General features: G+C 63.1%; 1 protein-coding gene across 1 annotated transcript; it reads left to right on the top strand.

The window, feature by feature from the left end:
• The first annotated feature begins 3,249 nt into the window (after window positions 1–3,249).
• Window positions 3,250–16,454, top strand: R3HCC1L (R3H domain and coiled-coil containing 1 like). Its single transcript, XM_054206748.1, has 8 exons — window positions 3,250–3,332; window positions 5,792–6,009; window positions 9,876–11,341; window positions 14,927–15,102; window positions 15,217–15,287; window positions 15,406–15,501; window positions 15,688–15,828; window positions 16,018–16,454. Exons 2-8 carry the CDS (start codon window positions 5,976–5,978, stop codon window positions 16,071–16,073), a joined length of 2,040 nt encoding a protein of 679 aa, XP_054062723.1. The 5' UTR covers window positions 3,250–3,332; window positions 5,792–5,975; the 3' UTR covers window positions 16,074–16,454.
• Window positions 16,455–17,365: the final 911 nt, after the last annotated feature.

The raw sequence follows: 17,365 nt of genomic DNA, 5'->3' as shown, positions 1-17,365 counted from the left end.
CAGTGCTGGGCTCCCCGGGACTGGGGCACAGCGAGGTGCCTGAGGAGATGCTCGGCCCCAGAACATCACTCCTTAATTTCCCGGTGCTTCAGCACAAAGCTCAGTGGGTCCTGGGCCCCACCGGCAGGTCTCTGAGCTCCTTGGGGTGTTTGGCTACTTGAAAGCAGAAGCAAAGCAAGTGGGGACTCCTCTGCACCCCGAGTATGGTCCCAGAGGGTTCCCAGGGCTGGCTGGGGGCTGGCGTGGCTGCAGCAGCCCTGATACCCCCTGACAAGGCAGCTCCCCATCCCCGGATCATGGCTGGCTCTGGGTGTCCCTCCTGCTCACAGCCTGGCAGGGAGTTGGGGGGCAGCCAAAGCCCCTACCTGCTCTGACACCCCATGTGTGTGTTGAGCCAGGAAGTTCTCAGCTTCCCAAGAGCTGTGGGAGTCACAGGGGGTGACAGGCTGGGAGGATGCTCCAGGGCTGGGGGAGAAAAGGCTGCTTGGGGAGCCAGAGCAGAGACGAGGTTGCCCGCTGCTGTCTCTCCTTCCCATCCCGAGGGCCAGGGCTCAGCCCAGCACAGGATGCCGCGCGAGTGGGAGCTGGATGCATGGCGCGCCTGCCATCAGACCCAGATCTGGGGCCGCTGACAGCTCCTTTCTCTCCCGCGCTGCTCCTTTCAGCCTGTGCCTCCCCGCGGCCCCGGCTGACGCAGCTGCAGATGAACAGACAAGGAGAGCCAGGCAGCACTCCCGGCCCGCTCCGCTGTCCCCGGGGAGGCACAGGCACGGCAGTTTTAAATCGAGACTCTTCAGAAGCAAGAGCAGCCCCGGCTATCAGCAGAGAGCGGCCGGCTGGCTCCCGGCACCCGCTCCTGCTGGCTGCGTGATGTGGGCAGTGGGTTTTAGGATGCCGAGGCAGCCAGGACTGGGGAGCTGGGCCCCCCGATGCAGAGCCATGGGGTGCTGCAGCTCCCACCAACGCTGGGCTGAGCGCCTGGGGCATGGCTGGGCTGGGGACAGACCTGGCAGCACCAGCCAAGCCCCTGCCCCAGCACTGGGAGTGGTGGGAGCTCAGTGCCACCTTGCTCTGCACAGAACATCAGTCAGCCCTTGGGGGAATGGGATCTCCACTCCTGGGAAGGCTCCCAGGACCCCTGAGACCCACCCAACCCAGGAGAAGGTGGGCCATGGCCAAGCAAAGCCCTGCAGCCCCACTCTGGGGTACTTGGCCTCAGGGGGTGGTGCAAGCGGGGTGCCTTTACACCACCCCTCTTTCCTGGGGAGCATGGGGGTGTCAGCGGCGCAATGGGTCCCTGTCCCTGTGGATGGTAGTCTGGAGGGTACCACGGTGTCCCTTGTGGGAGGCAGCAGCACAGACACAGCTGCAGGGGCTGGAGGGGACACGTGAGGTTGTCTCCAGTGGGGGCCAGCGAGGGGGTCCTTCTGCAGCCCACACCTCGCAGTGCTCGGACCGCACTGCTGCTGCCGTGGAAACTGCTGTGGAGCATCATCCTGCCCTACCGGCCAGGGTGACCAGGCCACCGCAGTCCCCAGCCTTCCTTGGGCTCTGTCTGCGGGCACCTGGGTTGATAGAGTGGGAAAGGCTGTGTCCTCCCTGCCAGCCACTGTCCCTGGGTCACCCTGGGGCTGTGATGGGATGGGGGCACCCCTGGGTGGGACACCGAGGGAGCGCCAGGGATGGAGAGGCCAGGGAAGTGCTGGCAGGGGGTGTCTGGTGCCATTCCCAGACAAACCCAGCTCCCACGCGGCCAGGGGCTCCACGCTGCTTGGCCTCCCACAAACATAAATCATTTTCTAATTTATAACATGAATAATTGATTTTGCCTCCGTAGCTGGCGATAAATCTCCTGTGCGCACATGCATAAGAAAATAATAATAATGAAAGCGATCAGGATCTGCTGCCATCGATTACCTGCAAGAGGGACCATGGTCCCGTGTGTACCATGGTGAGTTGGGGCAGGGGCTGGTCCCCAGGGGGTGCTGGGTGGCCCTGGCTGGTGTGAGCCTTTCTTGTCCTGCTTGGGGCCATGTGGCTGGGGCAGGATGACCCTACCCATCTGTGGCGGTCTTGCCCAAGGGTTGTCCTACCCAACCCTCCCTTCCTGGTCTCAGGAGTGATCCCGCAGGGCTGTGGCGATGGAGCACAGCTTCATTCCCAGGGTCCTGCCTTGTTCACACCTGCACCCAAATAAAGGGAAATCAAAGGTGAAACACTTTATTGCTTGCGTCCACCACTCAGCACAGAAGAACCAGGTCTCTGAGGCTAATGTATCTGCTGTGCTGGGACCCTGTGGCTGTACGGGGACCCACACTGCGCAGTCAGGAAGGTCCAAGTACTTTAGGGCATCCCAGACCTCAGGCATCAGCAGTCCCAGCCCCGTAGCTGCACCTGAGGAGGGATAAGATGCTTGGCACAGCCCCATGCACTGATGCCTCATGCAATGCCTCAGTGACACCTTGCCAGGGTGGCAGGTGACTGGTCCCAGTCTCTCAGGAGCTGCACAGCCTCTGGGGAGCTGCAGAAGCCACCAGGCTGCCCGGGGACCAGCCCCTTGTCCCACCACACACAAGCGGTGTGCACACTGCGGGGTATCACTCCTCCCTCACCCACACCGTGGGGGCCGCCTGGGAAGCAATTGCTTGGGAATCGCATCGAAGAGCTTCAGCTCGTTAGGAAGCCGATCCTGGGAGGGGGGCACTGGCAGAGAACCCCCCCTGTCCATCAGCCAGACAAACCAGCATGGCTGCACCAGCCTGCCCAAAGCCTTCCCAGCCCCGTGCCCCAGCCAGCCGCGCCACAGCCCCATTCCGCCCTCGGCCGGCAGTGGCAGCAAGCCCCACGCCTGCCGGCACCCCAAGGGCAGCCCCCTCTCCCCTGCCAGCCCCCCGCCCGTGGGACGATCCATCCCTGTTCCCCGGGGTGCCCCATCCTTCCCCGAAGGCACAGACCCCAGCTCGGCAGCGCTTTGCGGCACCAGCCGGTGGATGCGCCTGTCCCGGGCATTCTCCCCACGCTGCCGGCGAGCACCGGGGCCCCGTGCGTTATCTGGCGGGTGCAGGCGGGCTGCTCCTCGCCAAACCCCAGGAAGGAAGCGGAGCAAAGCTGCCCGGCGCAGACACCTTCCTCCCCGCCTGGGTGTCTGGGCAGCCGGCACGGCGGCCAGCCCGCAGCGCTGCGGCGGGAGGGCGGGATGTGGCCCGGGGGTGCCTCAGCCCCCGGTAATTCCCCCCGGTGCAGCCGGGAGCGGATGTAGGCGTGTGGGGGGGAATCTGCCCCGGCCCTGCCAGCACGGCGGCAGCGAGCACCGCTGCGTGTGACATTAAACGGTAACGGGGAACCCCACGCAGCCTCCGGTGGGGGCACCCGGGAACGGGGGTCGCTCTCCCTCCTGCGCCCATCCCCGCCATGGCCACGGAGCTGCCGGGTGGTGCCTGGGGGCGGAAGGGCCGCGGTGGCACCGGAGCTGCCCGTCGCGGTCCCTGCTCCGGGGATGCGCCGAGGACCGAGGAGGAGGTGGGGAGGGGGGGGGGAGCGGAACGGCGGCCCATGTACCCACGGGGGTGCCGGCGCGGGGGGAGCGTCCGCCCGGGGCGCGGGGCGGGTGCCGGTGCCGCACTACAGGTCCCGGCGCTCCCCGCGGCGGGGCGGGATGGGGCGGGCCCGGCGCGGCGGAAGCGGCGGCGGCGGCGCGGAGCGGCGGGGGACCCGGCGCGGCCACTGGTAACGGCGGGGGCTCGGCAGGCGGCACGGCCCCGGCCCGGTACGGCGGGGCGCTCGGGGCGGGGGCACGGCAGTCCGGGGTGTGCTCCCTGCCCGGTCCCCCGGCTGCACGCCCTGTCCCCTGCCCCGCTCTCCCCCACCCCATGGCCCTGCCCTGCCCTCTACCTCATGTCACATCCCTGTCCCCTACCCCATGACCCAGCCCTGTCCCCTACCCCACGCGCCATCCATGCCCCCCAGCCCTGTCACCCGACTCGCTGTCCCAGCCCTGACCCCCCACCCCCTGTCCCTGCCCTGTCCCGTACCCCATGTCCCATCCATGCCTCCCACCTTGCTTTCCCAGCCCTGTCCCCCACCCTGCTGTCCCAGAGCCGACCCCCACCCCATGTCCTTGGCCTGTCCCCCACTCCATATCCCAGCCCTGACCCTCACCCTGCTTTTCCAGCCCTGTCCCCCACCCAGCTGTCCCAACCCTGTCCTGTACCCCGTGTCCCATCCCCCATGTCCCATCCATGCCTCCCACCTTGCTTTCCAAGCCCTGACCCTTACCCCGTGTCCCATCCCTGACCCTCACCCTGCTGTCCCAGCCCTGTCCTCTACTCCGTGTCCCATTCCTGTCCCCCACCCCACTGTCCTTGCCCTGTCGCCTACCCCTTGTCCCTGCCCTGTCACCCACCCCGCTGGCAAGTAGCCCCTGGAGCTCCCAGGTAGCGCGGCACATTGCAGACCCCGTAACTCTCCCCAACTTACTGAATCATGTCACCGGGGCGATGCCGACGGTGACAGCCCTCGAGGGCAGGGGAGTTATATGGCATCCCCGGGCGCTTGGTGTGCTGGGCTCCCATGGCTCATAAAACACATGCCCAGTGCTCCCAGGCGCTGTACGCTGTTTTTCACGGCTGCCTGCCTGCCCTCGGTGTCCCCTCCATCCTTCACGCTGCCCATGGGGCTCTGCGTGCTGCCCACCGTGGGGCTGTCACAGCCCGGGGCTGGCCTGTGGCATGGTGCCAGTGACCAGCTTCTGCCCCTTGCATGTTTTGGGGTGGTCACCCTGGCCACCTGCTTTCCAGTCTTCCTGAGCACACCATCGGGCTCTGTGCCTTGCTTTCCAGGCTGCTCCTGCCCACTGAGTAGCTGCTTTGGGTTATGTTCCCTTTGTTTTCCCAGGCTGGGTCTCGTTTTGTTTCCTGCCTACATTTTGCGGAGCCTTTGAATGATTTATCTGCTTTTGCCAGTGTTTGCAACACCTCTCTGCTCGGTATCATCTACAAAGATAATTGCAATTCACTATTCAAGTGAAAGTTTGTGAGATGGTGTAAAACCATCTGTAAAAGCAGAAAAGTTCAGCTAAATTGCTTCTCGCTTGGCTTATCCATAAGCTTTTCCTAGCAATTCTTCCAAAATAACTCCCACTGGGCAAGCCAGCGTCCTTCATCCAGTGGTGGGTGTGCAGGCTCCTTCCTCTGGCCGTGAGGTTCTGCGCTAGGGATGGGCACAGGGTTTATCCTGGAGGTGGCTCGGGTTTTATTGTCCTTTCTCGTGCAGAAAATCAGCGCCTGGTTTACTCTGCCCGGCACCAGGGCCCTGGTTTCGTTCCGGCACCGCGTGTGTGTCGGCGGGTTAATCGGTTTGTCTGGGCACCGGCCACACTGGCCAGGTGACTGTGTCTATGTGGAGATGCTGTTTTTGCTTTCCCTGCAGCTGTTTGTGCGAGGCCTTCGCCTCATTTGCATTTTTCTGGTTAAAAACAGTAATTTCGCCCTTTCGAGTCATCTTTATTTTTGAGCCATCATTAATTTTCTCACCCTCCTCATTTATTAATAGACCTTTTCACTTTTGTGCTGATTCTGCCTGGATATATTTGTGAAGTCCTTTGTATTCCCCTTAGCCCTCCAGCTGTTAACTCCTGCTGGTTTGTTGTCCCTTTTCCCCTCTGCAGCAGCGAAGGGACACTATCGACTTACAGATCCCCCTCCTGTCTGAAATGTTCCTCTTCTCTTGTTCCAGGTATCTCCTAAGAGCATCGCAAGTGAAAGGCATGATTGAAATCTCTCTCTTTTCTCAGCCCCTTTGATGTCTTCACCGCCTCCTCACATAGCCAGTGTTTGCTCCGGCTGCTGGAGAACATCTTTCTGTCGGCAGAAGGAGACAGGGATGTCTTAAAGCCCGTGGAGCTGCTGGCAGGCATCGGATGGGATGCAGCTCTGTGCTCCTTGAAGGGCTTTGCTTTGCCTTGTGCTGGCGGCTCCATGTTCTTGCCTTCGCTCTGCCTCTCCCTGCCAGGTATCCATGTCCTGCCCTGGCCCCGTCGCCCGCTGCGTGAGCCGGGCGGGCTGGGATGGAGCTCTGCTCCCAGCAGGAGAGGTGCAAGGTAGCCAAAACCTCTGACAATCCTTGCCCGGGCTGCCAGGCGCTGGCGTTGTGCAGTCAGCGAGCGTGCCGTGGTGCATGCCTGGCATGGGATGAGCCGGGTTCCCCAGCGGGGCTGTTTAGAATCTCCTTGTATCTGCCTTTTTATTAGTCTTGTTATTGTATTTATTTTTTTCCCCCTTCTTCAAAGAGCCCAATCTGCGTCAGGCTGTAAAGACTGACATTGCGGGCTCACGAGCTGCGTGCCGAGGCTGCGCACAGTCCCCCAGGGTTCCCGGTCCCCCGGTGCTGCTGTCCCCGTTCACTGTCAAGGCTTTAAGGTTATCTGCTCTATCGACGGGAGTATGGATTGAGTGGAATTAGAAACCTCGAAGGCTAAAAATACAGCTCCCTGCCAGGAAATGCGGCAGCCTGCTGGGAGGGCGCTGGGTGGCACCGAAACTTTTCCGGGAACTGGCACGCTCCGTGTGAGCCCCGCAGCCTGGCATCCCTGCCCGTTCCCGGGCTCCCTTCACAGTGCCGTGGCTGGCATCTCTGCTTGCAGTGGGAGAAGGTGGTGGGAGCTGCGGCTTTGCTATGGGAGTCGTGCTGTAGGTGTCCTCACCTGCCGGGCAGGGATGCAGGTGATGGAGGAATTTGGTGATGTGCTGCGCAGCGTGTTTGCCATGTGGTCAGCCCTGTCTCACTGTTGTTTGCGGGGTCCTTCCCCAAAGAGGAGAGGGAGAAAACGCTGCCCGTCTGTGCTGCAAACGCAGCATAGAGGGGAAAAGCAGGCTGGCACGTCACCTGGGCGGCTGCTCTGAGACCTCACAAACTTGTGCCATGAGCACAAGCTCCCCATGAGCAGTGTGCTCCTGGGGACGGCGCGAGGGGAGCCTGTGCCTGCGGGGAGCTCTGGCCACCTCCTGGATGATGCTCCGGCATCCCCCTGGCCACGCCAGGCTGTGTTGTGCCGGGCCAGCGGGCATTATGTGCCAGGCAGCTGGGCAGTGCTCCCACCACCACTTTTACCGTGGTGCCATGGCATGCCTGGTCCAGGGCTGCCTTTATCTGCTTGGTGCCGCGATGCCAAGCTGTTTTGCCGCCCGGCTCCAAAAAGCGGGGCAGTACCTGGGGCAGCATGGGCCCTTTTGGGGATGCGCTGCCCGTCTCCACCTGGCTTTGCGGGGTGAGCAGGGAGCTTGGTCCCGGAGGCTGGTAGCGGCAGGCTTGCCCTGCCCAGCGTAGTGTGAATGAGACCCGAAGCCAGGGCCGTTGCTCTGCCTCCCGGAGCATGAAATCGGTCGGTGCCGACGCGTGGCCATGGCACCGATGAAGTGTGTAATAGGCTGGGGGCAGGAGCTGTGCTGCCCTGGGGGGAAGAATAAAAAGTGCTGCAGCATCCCTGGGGCAGCCACCACCTTGCTGTGATTCTCCCTGGGCTGCGGGAAGAGGCTCTTCCCTGGCAGCGTGCAGCAGACAGAGGCAGGTCTGTGTGGGGAGAGGATGCTCCCAGCACCAGCCGTATGGCTAATGCTGCACCATCTGCTTTGGAGGGTGAGGCAAGGTGAATGGCAAGCTTTCGAGGAGCCCATAAATCCTGCGTGCAAAGGCTCTTCTTGGAGGTGACTCGGGATGCGCGTGGGGTGGTGCTGCTCCTGGCTGCTTCCCGTGCTGGATATCCTCAGGAAGCAGAGCCTGGAGGGATTAGTGATCCCCCCCAAGGCACTCGGTGACGGCTTGGTGCTCCCGCCTTCTCCCTGTGCTGGAAATCCATGGGAAGCAGAGCCTGGAGGGATCAGTGACCCCCTCCCCCGCAAGGCATTCGGTGGTGGCTTGGTGCTCCTGGCTGCTCCCCATGCTGGAAATCCATGGGAAGCAGAGCCTGGAGGGATCACAGAATCACAGAATGGTAGGGGTTGGAAGAGACCTCTGGAGATCACCTAGTCCAATCCCCCTCAAGGCATTCGGTGATGGCTTGGTGCCCCTGGCTGCTCCCAGTGCTGGAAGCAGAGCCTGGAGGGATCAGTGATACCCCCCGCCCAAGGCATTTGGTGATGGCTTGGTGCTCCTGCCTTCTCCCTGTGCTGGAAGTCCATGGGAAGCAGAGCCTGGAGGGATCAGTGATCCCCCCATCCAAGGGGGTCGGGAGGGATTCCATGGGAAGCAGAACCTGGAGGGATCAATGATCCCCCCCGAGGCATTTGGTGATGGCTTGACTGGGAAAAGTCCTTTAGGAGAACGTGCTTTGGTGTAGCTGGAAGCTCTGTCTAGTTGCTCCCAGTGTCCCCCTCCCCTCCAGCACCCGGGCTGCCGCTCGGTGAGAAAACGCATAACGCCTCGGTGTTGAAAAATGACTAATCCAGACCTTGGAGGCTTTGTAGGATACGTTGCTTTTTCCCGGTCGATAAAGATAAAGGGGATCGTTCTGCCAGCAAAATTAGTGTATCAAAGAGGGGGGAAAAAAAAAAAACGACAAGGGCTGTGGAGACAGAAAAATGGTTGGGGCAGCCCCGGGACGGTGCCTGGCATCACCGCGGCGCCCCGTGCCTGCGCCTCGTGCCACGGAGGTGGGCAGGAGCGCGGCCGCCCACCTCCGTGGCACGAGGCGCAGGCACGGGGCGCCGCGGTGATGCCGGCAAGCGCTGCCCTGCCTGGGCTTGCCGGTGGTTTCCAGAGAGCCGTGAGACACCCCCATCCATCACGCGGAGGCAGCCATCCGTCTATCCATCCGTACATTGGGAGGAGGGGATGACGATGCCGTGCGGCACGGGCAGCCCCCGGCCGCTTTCCAGCCGGCGGTTGGCCTCCCTTCGCCTTCCCGGCACCGCCGCCGGCTGTCGGCGAGGAACGTTCGCGCCTCGGTCAGGGGCTGCGTGGAGGGGAGGCTAATGTACCGGAGGTGCCTCGGAAATGAGAGCCTTGGATGGGTTCCTGGCCCTATTGATCCGCCGGCAGTTTATGCATCCTGACATTCATAATCTCGGTCGGCGCTGATGGTCCAGATTAATGGGCCCGGGGGCTGTCCATCCGTCACTTCACATTAATTACTGAAGAGGTGTTTTTCCAGTGATTTACCTGACAGCGGCCCGTGATGAATCCCCCTAAACGGAGTGGGCAGTGATTAATCACGGGGCCCCGGCCCGGCCCCGCTCTGCCTTCCCCTCGACCGCAGCGCAGCCCCCCACGCCATCCGTCTCCATAAACCCTGCCTGATGCATATTTATAGGGGTAAGGGGGGCCTGGCAGCTCGCGGCGTGCCTGCTGCTGCCAAAGATGATGAAAAATAAATCTCTGCCAGGACGGGGCGGCAGGTGAGCGGGGCTATGGTGTGCCGGGGTGGCAGCCATGGTCCCGCACCGGGGTGTCCCCAGGCTGGCGTTTGGTTTCTGGTGTTCTGCAGCTGCTGCAGGCTTCTGCGCGGTTTTTGATGCATGAATGCCACAAGGGCTGTGTGTCCTGCTTCGGCCACGGCCACTGGTCCCTGGGGCTGAGGGGGTCCCAGGCAGCAGCTGCTGGAGCCGGGCAGGCACCTCAGTGATGCTGGCAGGGTTTCCCTGCTTCCCCCAAGCCCGCTACACCCCACCGAAGGCTGTAGGTCTGCGGGGTGCTCCGGGTGCCAAAGCCCATCTGCAGAGCTGCCACCGCAGGGGTGGTGTTGGGGCTCTGCTATCCATCGTTGCGTGCCGGCTGCTGTGGGAGCGAGGGTGGGTGCCAGGCTGGGACCCCGACCCACCGCATGTCCGGCTGTGGGGCCGCTGGGACACGGGCAGGGCGGTGACACTGTCTCTCCTTGGCAGGCAGCGGTGGCACCATGCAGCAGGAGGCAGAGGGCGGCCGGACGCGCCGCAGGAAGCCCGACATGGCCCTCTACGTGCCCAAAGCACGGCGGGAGAGAGCGGCGCAAGCAGCAGGTGACACGCTGGCCGGGCACCGCCAGGAGCCCGAGAACCACCGCCTGGTGCAGGACACTTGCTGGGGCAGTGGTGAGGGGCAGAGGCAAAGCCCCCATGCCAGGACACAGGCGGGCAGAGCGGTGAGAAGGGAAATCAAGGTGGATGCCGGCCCGAAGGAGCTGCGGGCAGCCTCTGCCAGGCGCTGTCGGAGTCTGGGAGGCAGCTGTTCCACCATGCTGGAGCACCCAGGGGCATCACCCAGCGTGCGGGAGCCGTGCCCGGATCTGTCTGTTGCCCAGCCCTGTGATGGGCAGGACAAAACATCCCATGATGAAGGACTCAGGAAGCTCAACCGCGGCAGCCAGATGATGAGGACCAAGCCTGACCCTCCATCCCCACCAAGTGCCCAGCCTGGGGCCACGGAGGCTACCCTCGAGCCTGCGCAGGACCCTGCTGGCCCAGCGCCCCCTGATAGCCCACTGCTGGCATGTCGGACAGGGCCGAGCGGTGTGTCGGAGCATTTGGGGGACAGCACCCCGGATCCAGCCGGGGACCTCTCCCAGCACCCAGGAGAGGGTGTCCAGCAGCCGGCAGGGCTGGGCAACCGGGACACTGTGCCCCCGCTGGCATGGGAGGTTGTGGGTCCGAAAGCCCAGGAGAAGGAGAGGGAGCATGAAGGGTCTCTCCTGGCAGAGCAGAGCAAGAGCTGTGCCACTGGGGTGCCGGAGGAGGAGAGGTGGGGAGCCATGGCTGAGCTTGCCAGGGAGAGCACCTTGGATGCACCAGGAGGAGCCAGCTGCAAAGCCGGGTGCTCAAGGGGTGGCGCGGGCGATGCACTGGTGCTCCCAGGGGAGAGTCCCCCAGGGCAGGGCATCGTCAGCCTGTCCCAGCTCTTGCCGGGCATGGAGGAGAGCAGTGCCGGTGCCGGGCATCCTGGTGGGGAGGGCGACCTGGTGCCTGCAGCGGAGGGAGTGGGCAGCACCTCTGCCTGCACAGATGGCAGCGCTGGGGCTGAGAGCGGCCCTCTGGGTGCTGATGAGAAGCTGGGAAGTGGTTCATGGGAGGGCGCACCCCCAGAGAGATGCGAGCCCCCAGTGCCCCTGGAGCTGCTGTGCCATGGCGTGGAGGGGCTCTCGCCAGCGGCCTGGGCCGGGGAGCCGGTGGGGGTAGAGGAGGACGTGGGCTCATCGCAGCAGCACCAGTGCGGCCAGGAGGATGAGGAGGAAGAGGGAGGTCTCCGCAGCGGTTCCCCAAAGGCAGAGCAGGCCAGTGCCGGGACCCCCAGCCAGGCCAGCCCCGGCGCCGAGGAGAGCTGGGACGCGCTGTTCAACGACGATGGGGACTGCCTGGACCCACGCCTGCTGGAGGAGGTACGTCCTGCGAGCCGGGATTTGCCGGGACGGTGGCTGCTGCCTGGTGGGATGCAGGGACAGGGGCCCATGGGGGTTGGCTGTCCCTGTGTCCGCCGGGGTGGGTGCATGGCGGGGTGGGCTGCACCCAGGGGGGCACACAGCCATCCTGCTGTGGTGCCAAAACACCTGGGACCTCCACCTTCCCCCCCAAGGCTGGTTCCCATCCCATCCCACGGTGACGGTGGAGGCTCGGGGAGATCTTCCCTCTATAGTACATTGCTAAAACCTGCTCGAGCAGCGTAACCTGCAACTGTACCCTTGTGAAGCCGGGGCTGGTGATAAAGAAATGGGCTGAGACGTATGGGCTCCCATTGAAATAGCAACGGGAAGTTTCCTCGAAACTATGGCTTCTTAATCAGCTGTGGCTCATTACCATCCCCTCCTGCACGCGTGCGGCTGAATTTACTACAATTAGCTGCTTAGCGCTGGGACCCACGCCGTTTTCCTGCCGTTTGTGAGGAAAGCTCGGCATCTGCAGCGAGGCTGGATGTCCCTTATTGCATTTTAAATCAGTAGTATCAAACCGGTAATTTTCCAAATGACATTAATGTGCCCAAAGTAACAAACAGCGCTAATAATGTTACAGCCAGCGTCCGTCCACCCTGGGCTGGAAGCAGGGTGTGAAGTGCCGGATGGTGCCCGCTAACAGCTTCTGGGAAGGGATGAGATTAACTCCAGAGCATCGTTACCGAGGAGCGCTGGTACCCACCTCATCCATGGGGCCGTGCTCGGGCTGGTGTGTCCTTGCCGAGCCTGGTGTGGGGCTGGGACAGCATGTGGGGGACGCAGGGCTCGCCTCCGGGGCTGCTGGGAGGGAGATGTGGAAGAGGTTTGGGTACCCCCATCCTTGCCTGGCTGTGTTCCCCGCAGCTGCAGTCCCCCACCCTCCAGCCGGGAGGTTGTGGTGAGGGGGGACGGTGCTCCGATGGCAGCACGTGACACTGGCACTGGTTTTCCGTGGGCTGGCATGGGAGACATGGCTTCGTCCTCAGGCACAGCGGAACAGCTGCCTGGCCCCACCGGGGAGGCAGGTTAAGGGAGGGCCCCTGTTACGGTGCAGCTGTAGGATGCTGTGGGTGAGGTTGTGCTGCTCTGAGCAGCTCTGGAGCACCCGCGTTAGCTCCCCTGTGCACACGCTCCGAGCAAAGTTTGAGCTTTCCAGGCAGCTCCCCCAGAATGGGTAAATAAGAACCTGGAAAAGGGATTTATCAATTAAAAGTTCCCATCTTCACGCCCGCCCCCTGCAGATTGCCATGCTGAGCCTGGTGCTTCCCAAGCCCTTTGAGCTCTCGGCAGGCAGATGGGGATGTGGCTGCTCAGGGAGGGTGCAGGCTCTCGGGGAGATGGAGCTGCTGTTAATTAACAAAAAGGACAAGAAAATTAGTAGCGTTCTTCCTCGTAACCGAATCCTTATGCACTGCGGATAGCCGGCAGAGAGCAAGATTTATGACGTTCCGTGTGGAGGAGAGATTTCTGATAGGGGACGGCTCTTTAATCTAGCAGGAAAAAACACCATAGCGAGATCCATTGGCTGGAAGCTGAAACCAGACAAATTCAGAGCAGAAATCAGTTTGAACGCAGAGGGTAATTAAGCACTGCGACCGTTTCCTTGCAGGCTCGGTGGACTCTCCATCAGCCGGCACAGCATGCCGGGGGCCACGGTGCGTGCGTGTCGGTGCACGCCTCCCCTCCAGCTCTGGAGGTGCGCTCTCGGCGAGCGAGCAGGAGCGTAAGCGAGCAGCCACGGACCCTTCTAACGTGCTCCGGCCAGGATGCGTCATTAGGGAGCAGCGAGGCGTGATGGACAGGCTTCATTTCCTGCAGCGTCCTGCCTCTGTTGTCCGTCTGTCCGTCTGTCAGACACTTCCCGGTGCCGGGTGCCTGCTCCCTGCCCTGCCCCGTGGCTGGGGGGCTGCGAGCACCCTGCATGCCCAGGCTGGCAGCGTGGGGGGGACCTGTTGGGCCATGCCTGCCGCGTGGCTGAGCCCGGCTGCCAGACGGCTCCTGTCCTTGCCGCCCCACCACACCGGGTGATTTGTGAAGGTCAAGGACCGCTCCGGCACTCGGTGCTCCCGCGCTCTAATCATCTTCCCGGCGCCTGGCACTACCCGAGTGCTCTGCTCCCTGGAGCGGCACCGCAGGGCTTCATCCTGCCCGGGGACAGCTCCTTCCCGTCCCCCAAGCGGGCAGGGGGTGCTGGGTGAGTGTGCTGCCCCGCACGGGCTGCGCTCGGTGAATGGGTGATGGTGGCAGGGCAGGCGGCTCTGCCGGCAGCGCTAGCCTGTCCCGGGAGCTCCATAACTCAGCTCTCCCCTCCGCCGGCATCCAGCCGCCCTGGCAGCACCCCCTCACCTGCCGTGAATCCATCTTCCCCATAAAATTGTCGGAATGAGCACTTTTTATTGACTGAGCTGGCTGGGATTTATGGACTCTAACCTTCCAGCCGTAGCGTGCTCCGCTACGATCGCTTGGGGGACCGGGCTGGGAACCCGGCTGAGTTATGTACCTGCTCCCCGGCACCTCGCCAGCCCCACGCTCCGGGGAGGGGGGGAAAGGGGAGCCGACGGTGGCTTCGGGCTGTACCTGGCACGGTGTCACAGCCTGAGCGGGGCTGTGGGTCCCCTCGGCGCGGTTTGGAAAGCAGAGGTGCGGCACGCGGTGGCCACTGGGTGCTGTGGGAAAGAGGGGAGCAGGGGGCGGCTGCCACCCCCGTGTCGTGGCAGTGGGAGGATGACGCCCGTGTTTTACAGTGAAGGTTGAAAAATGGGAGGGGTAGAAAAGCGCTACAGCCGTCATCTTTTAGGGCTGGGGAAAGTGTCCCGCTGTGAGATACTAAACGCACACAACCCGTTTAGCTGATCAAGAAGAAGATTGAGAAAGGACTTGATTAGCGTAAGTGCTGTCACGGGGAGGGGACCGGGGACCAAGGGCTCTTTAATCCAGCGGAGATGCAGAACAAGAACCGCCGGCTGGAAAGGGAAGCCAGACAAATTCAAATGAGAAATAAGGCATAAATTTTTAGCCATGCAGGTGATTAACCGCCAGAACTTGCTCCTTGGGGGAGCTCTGGTTTTTCCATCTTGGTGTCTGGGATGCCGACGGGCTGCGCCGGTGCGTGCGCTGCAGCCAGGACACGCCGAGCCAGGTGCTCCCGCGTGGTGGGAAGACATTAGTTTTTCCTCTTGGCCTTGCTTTCCTGCTCCTTGCTGTTCCTGAAATGTATTTTGGGTAACATGTCAGTGTGGAAAGAGGGCTGTGCTTGGGGGTACACGTGCTGTCTCACCAGTGCCATTCCCACCGCATCCCCATCGGGACCACAAAGCGCGTCAAGCGAAGGGATGCTGGTAATGGGAAAAGCAAGTGCATGGCATGAGAGCCCCGGTCGATAACTCCTAATATCTCAATGCCATGAATCCATCTGCAGTGCTGGAGCAGGGTGCGGGGGCCGGACCACTTCCCGGGGAGTGCTTGCCATGGATCGGGAGCTGGCGTGGGACGGGCGGGCATGGGTTGCTCAATGCCGTATCTCTCCCACCCCTGCAGCTCTTGGGGGGTGAGAAGCGGCGTGAGAGCCGTCAGTCACCCCAATTTGACTACTACGGGGCTGAGCCTGCTGCACCGGACCTCAGCGATGACGAGCTGCCCCACGTCATTGAGATCTATGATTTCCCTTCGGATTTCCGCACCGAGGACCTGCTGCGCGTCTTCTGCAGCTATCAGTGAGTCTGCCGGCAATGCCCCATTGCCGGTGCTGGGGTCTCCTGCCTGGGCTCTGCTCCAGACCCCTGCCTGCCCGGTGCCGATGCCTTGCTGAGCTTCCCTCTCTCTGGCAGGAAAAAAGGCTTTGATATTAAGTGGGTGGACGATACGCACGCTCTGGGCATCTTCTCCAGCCCCATAACAGGTACCGCTCCCAGTTCAGCTGGGGATGGGCAGAGGGGAGGCATCCCTGCCTCTCCCGCAGCCGGATCCTGGGCACGGGACTGGCCCCACACGCGGACACCGCTGCTCTCTCCCTGCAGCACGCGATGCCCTCAGCACCAAGCACCTCATGGTGAAGACTCGCCCGCTCTCTCAGGGCACCCGTGCCTCTAAAGCCAAAGCCAGGGCATACGCTGGTGAGTGATGCTGCCCCATGCCAGCTTGTGCCGTGGTGCTTCTGCTACAGCATCCTCATCCCGATAATTGGGGAGGGATGGGGCAGCCGGCACGGCTCCGCAGCGCTTAAGCGCTGCGGAGCCGTGCCGGCTGCCCCATCCGTCCCGGGATGCCCCTACTGATGTCCCCCATCTCGGCTCACCCAGACTACCTGCAGCCGGCCAAGGAGCGCCCCGAAACATCAGCTGCCCTGGCCAGGCGGCTGGTGATCGGCGCCCTGGGAGTACGCAGCAACCAGACGCCAGCCCAGCGAGATGCTGAGCGGAGGAAGCTGCAAGAAGCCCGGGGTGAGATTTGGATGCCCTGGGGGCGAGTTGGGGGGGGCTACGGCATGGGACTTTCTCAGTGGACGACCTTCTCACGCGGTGTTGGGTGGGAGGGAGATGTGCCGGGGTGGGCTCCGGCCACATTCATGGGGAAGTGGGTGGCTGTGGGGTGATGAGGGCGTGGGGTTGACCCTCCTGTTGTCTCCACAGAGAGGAAACGCCTGGAGAACAAGCAGCGGGAGGATGCCTGGGAGGGCCGGGACTGAGTCGGGAGGCTGCACCTTATCCCTGCTGGAAAACCACCCCCTGGGGTGCCCAGGCCCCTCTCTGCGGGCAGGCAGGACACCCTGCATCTCGGAGCGGGGATGAATCCTGCACCGCCTCCCAAGCTGCTCCATCTGAAGGGCTGAGCAGGGTGCGTGCAGGCTCGTTGGTGCCATGCGGATGCCGTCGCCATCAGGCAGCGCTGCCCATACTACCCTGGGCAGGACCCCCGGTGCTGCCTGCTGCAGCTGGAGCAGCCGGTGGGACACCGGGAGCTCATCAAGGAGCACGTGGGGCTGTGCAGGGCGGCCCTGGCCACCTGGCAGGGCCTTGCAAGCAAGAGTTTCTGTCCTTTATTTTGCTAATAAATACCATTTATTTTATTTTCCTGGCTGGGCTGCAGCTCTGCATGCCAGGGAAGGGTGTGCATGCTGGGGAGGGGGGACTGCCGCACATGGCCCCCACCGCTGTGGGGATGTCCACCCTCTCCCAGGTGGTGGGTGTCCCCGGCGGGTGGGTGGGGGGCGCAGGCAGCGGGGCTGGGGCAGGGCGGCGGGCAGGAATGTGCTGGCAGGGACCCTGTTTACTTCCGCGCAGCAGCTGCGGCCCCGAACAGCGGGGCCCTTGTTGGTGCACAGGCAGGGCCACCTCCCCGGCCCCGCTCCGGGCTGTGATGTGGCTGCGCTGCCGGCCCCAGTGGGCTGGGGGCTTCCTGCCCTGCCCCAGCGTGGGGGCACGGGCAGGTGGCTGGGACCTGTCTTTGCCTCCTCCGCTCTGCACCCAAAAACCAGCCCTGCGTGCCCCAGCACTCCTGCCCATAGCACCCCCCCCGCCCCCCAGACTCCTGGGGCAGTGATTTACGGGATTTCCATGCCCTTTGTGGCAGGTGGGGACGGGGACGATGGTTTTCCGCCACCCCTGCCAGCGGTTTGTGTGTTTTCAGTCATGGCTGCCTCGCCCCAGCCTGTGCTGAAGGGCTCGTGTGGCTGCCCCGTGTCCCCTGGCTGTCCCCCAGCTTGGCGGCGACGCAGCTGGTCACGACCCTGTGCTGGCGGCGCTGCCAGCCAGGAGCCATCTCAGCCACCGCTCCCAGCCACACACGGCTTGGCCAGTGGAAATTTCAGGGTATGAAGCTGCTCTCATGCGGAAAGCATCTTCCCCGCCATCCGGCATCCCTTGAACCCCGACCACGGCGGAGCGAGCCTCTGCCGGCACGCGCCTCACCATGGCCCCTGGCCTCGGGCCACCCCAGCGCATCACCGCCATCCCCGGCAGCTCCTGCACGTGTGGGGAC

Source organism: Rissa tridactyla, chromosome 6 (assembly GCF_028500815.1).
Source record: "Rissa tridactyla isolate bRisTri1 chromosome 6, bRisTri1.patW.cur.20221130, whole genome shotgun sequence".
Lineage (NCBI taxonomy): Eukaryota > Metazoa > Chordata > Aves > Charadriiformes > Laridae > Rissa > Rissa tridactyla.
Note: the sequence above shows the minus strand (reverse complement) of the source record. Positions and strands in the feature narration are given on the sequence as shown.

What these genes read in the sequence shown, in the direction of transcription:
- R3HCC1L (XM_054206748.1), top strand. Translation starts at nt 5,976, where the DNA reads ATGTTCTTGCCTTCGCTCTGCCTCTCCCTGCCAG. An exon ending in CTTCTCCAGCCCCATAACAG is followed by an intron (nt 15,288 to 15,405) that starts GTACCGCTCCCA and finishes CTCTCCCTGCAG; the next exon opens with CACGCGATGCCCTCAGCACC. An exon ending in CAAAGCCAGGGCATACGCTG is followed by an intron (nt 15,502 to 15,687) that starts GTGAGTGATGCT and finishes CGGCTCACCCAG; the next exon opens with ACTACCTGCAGCCGGCCAAG.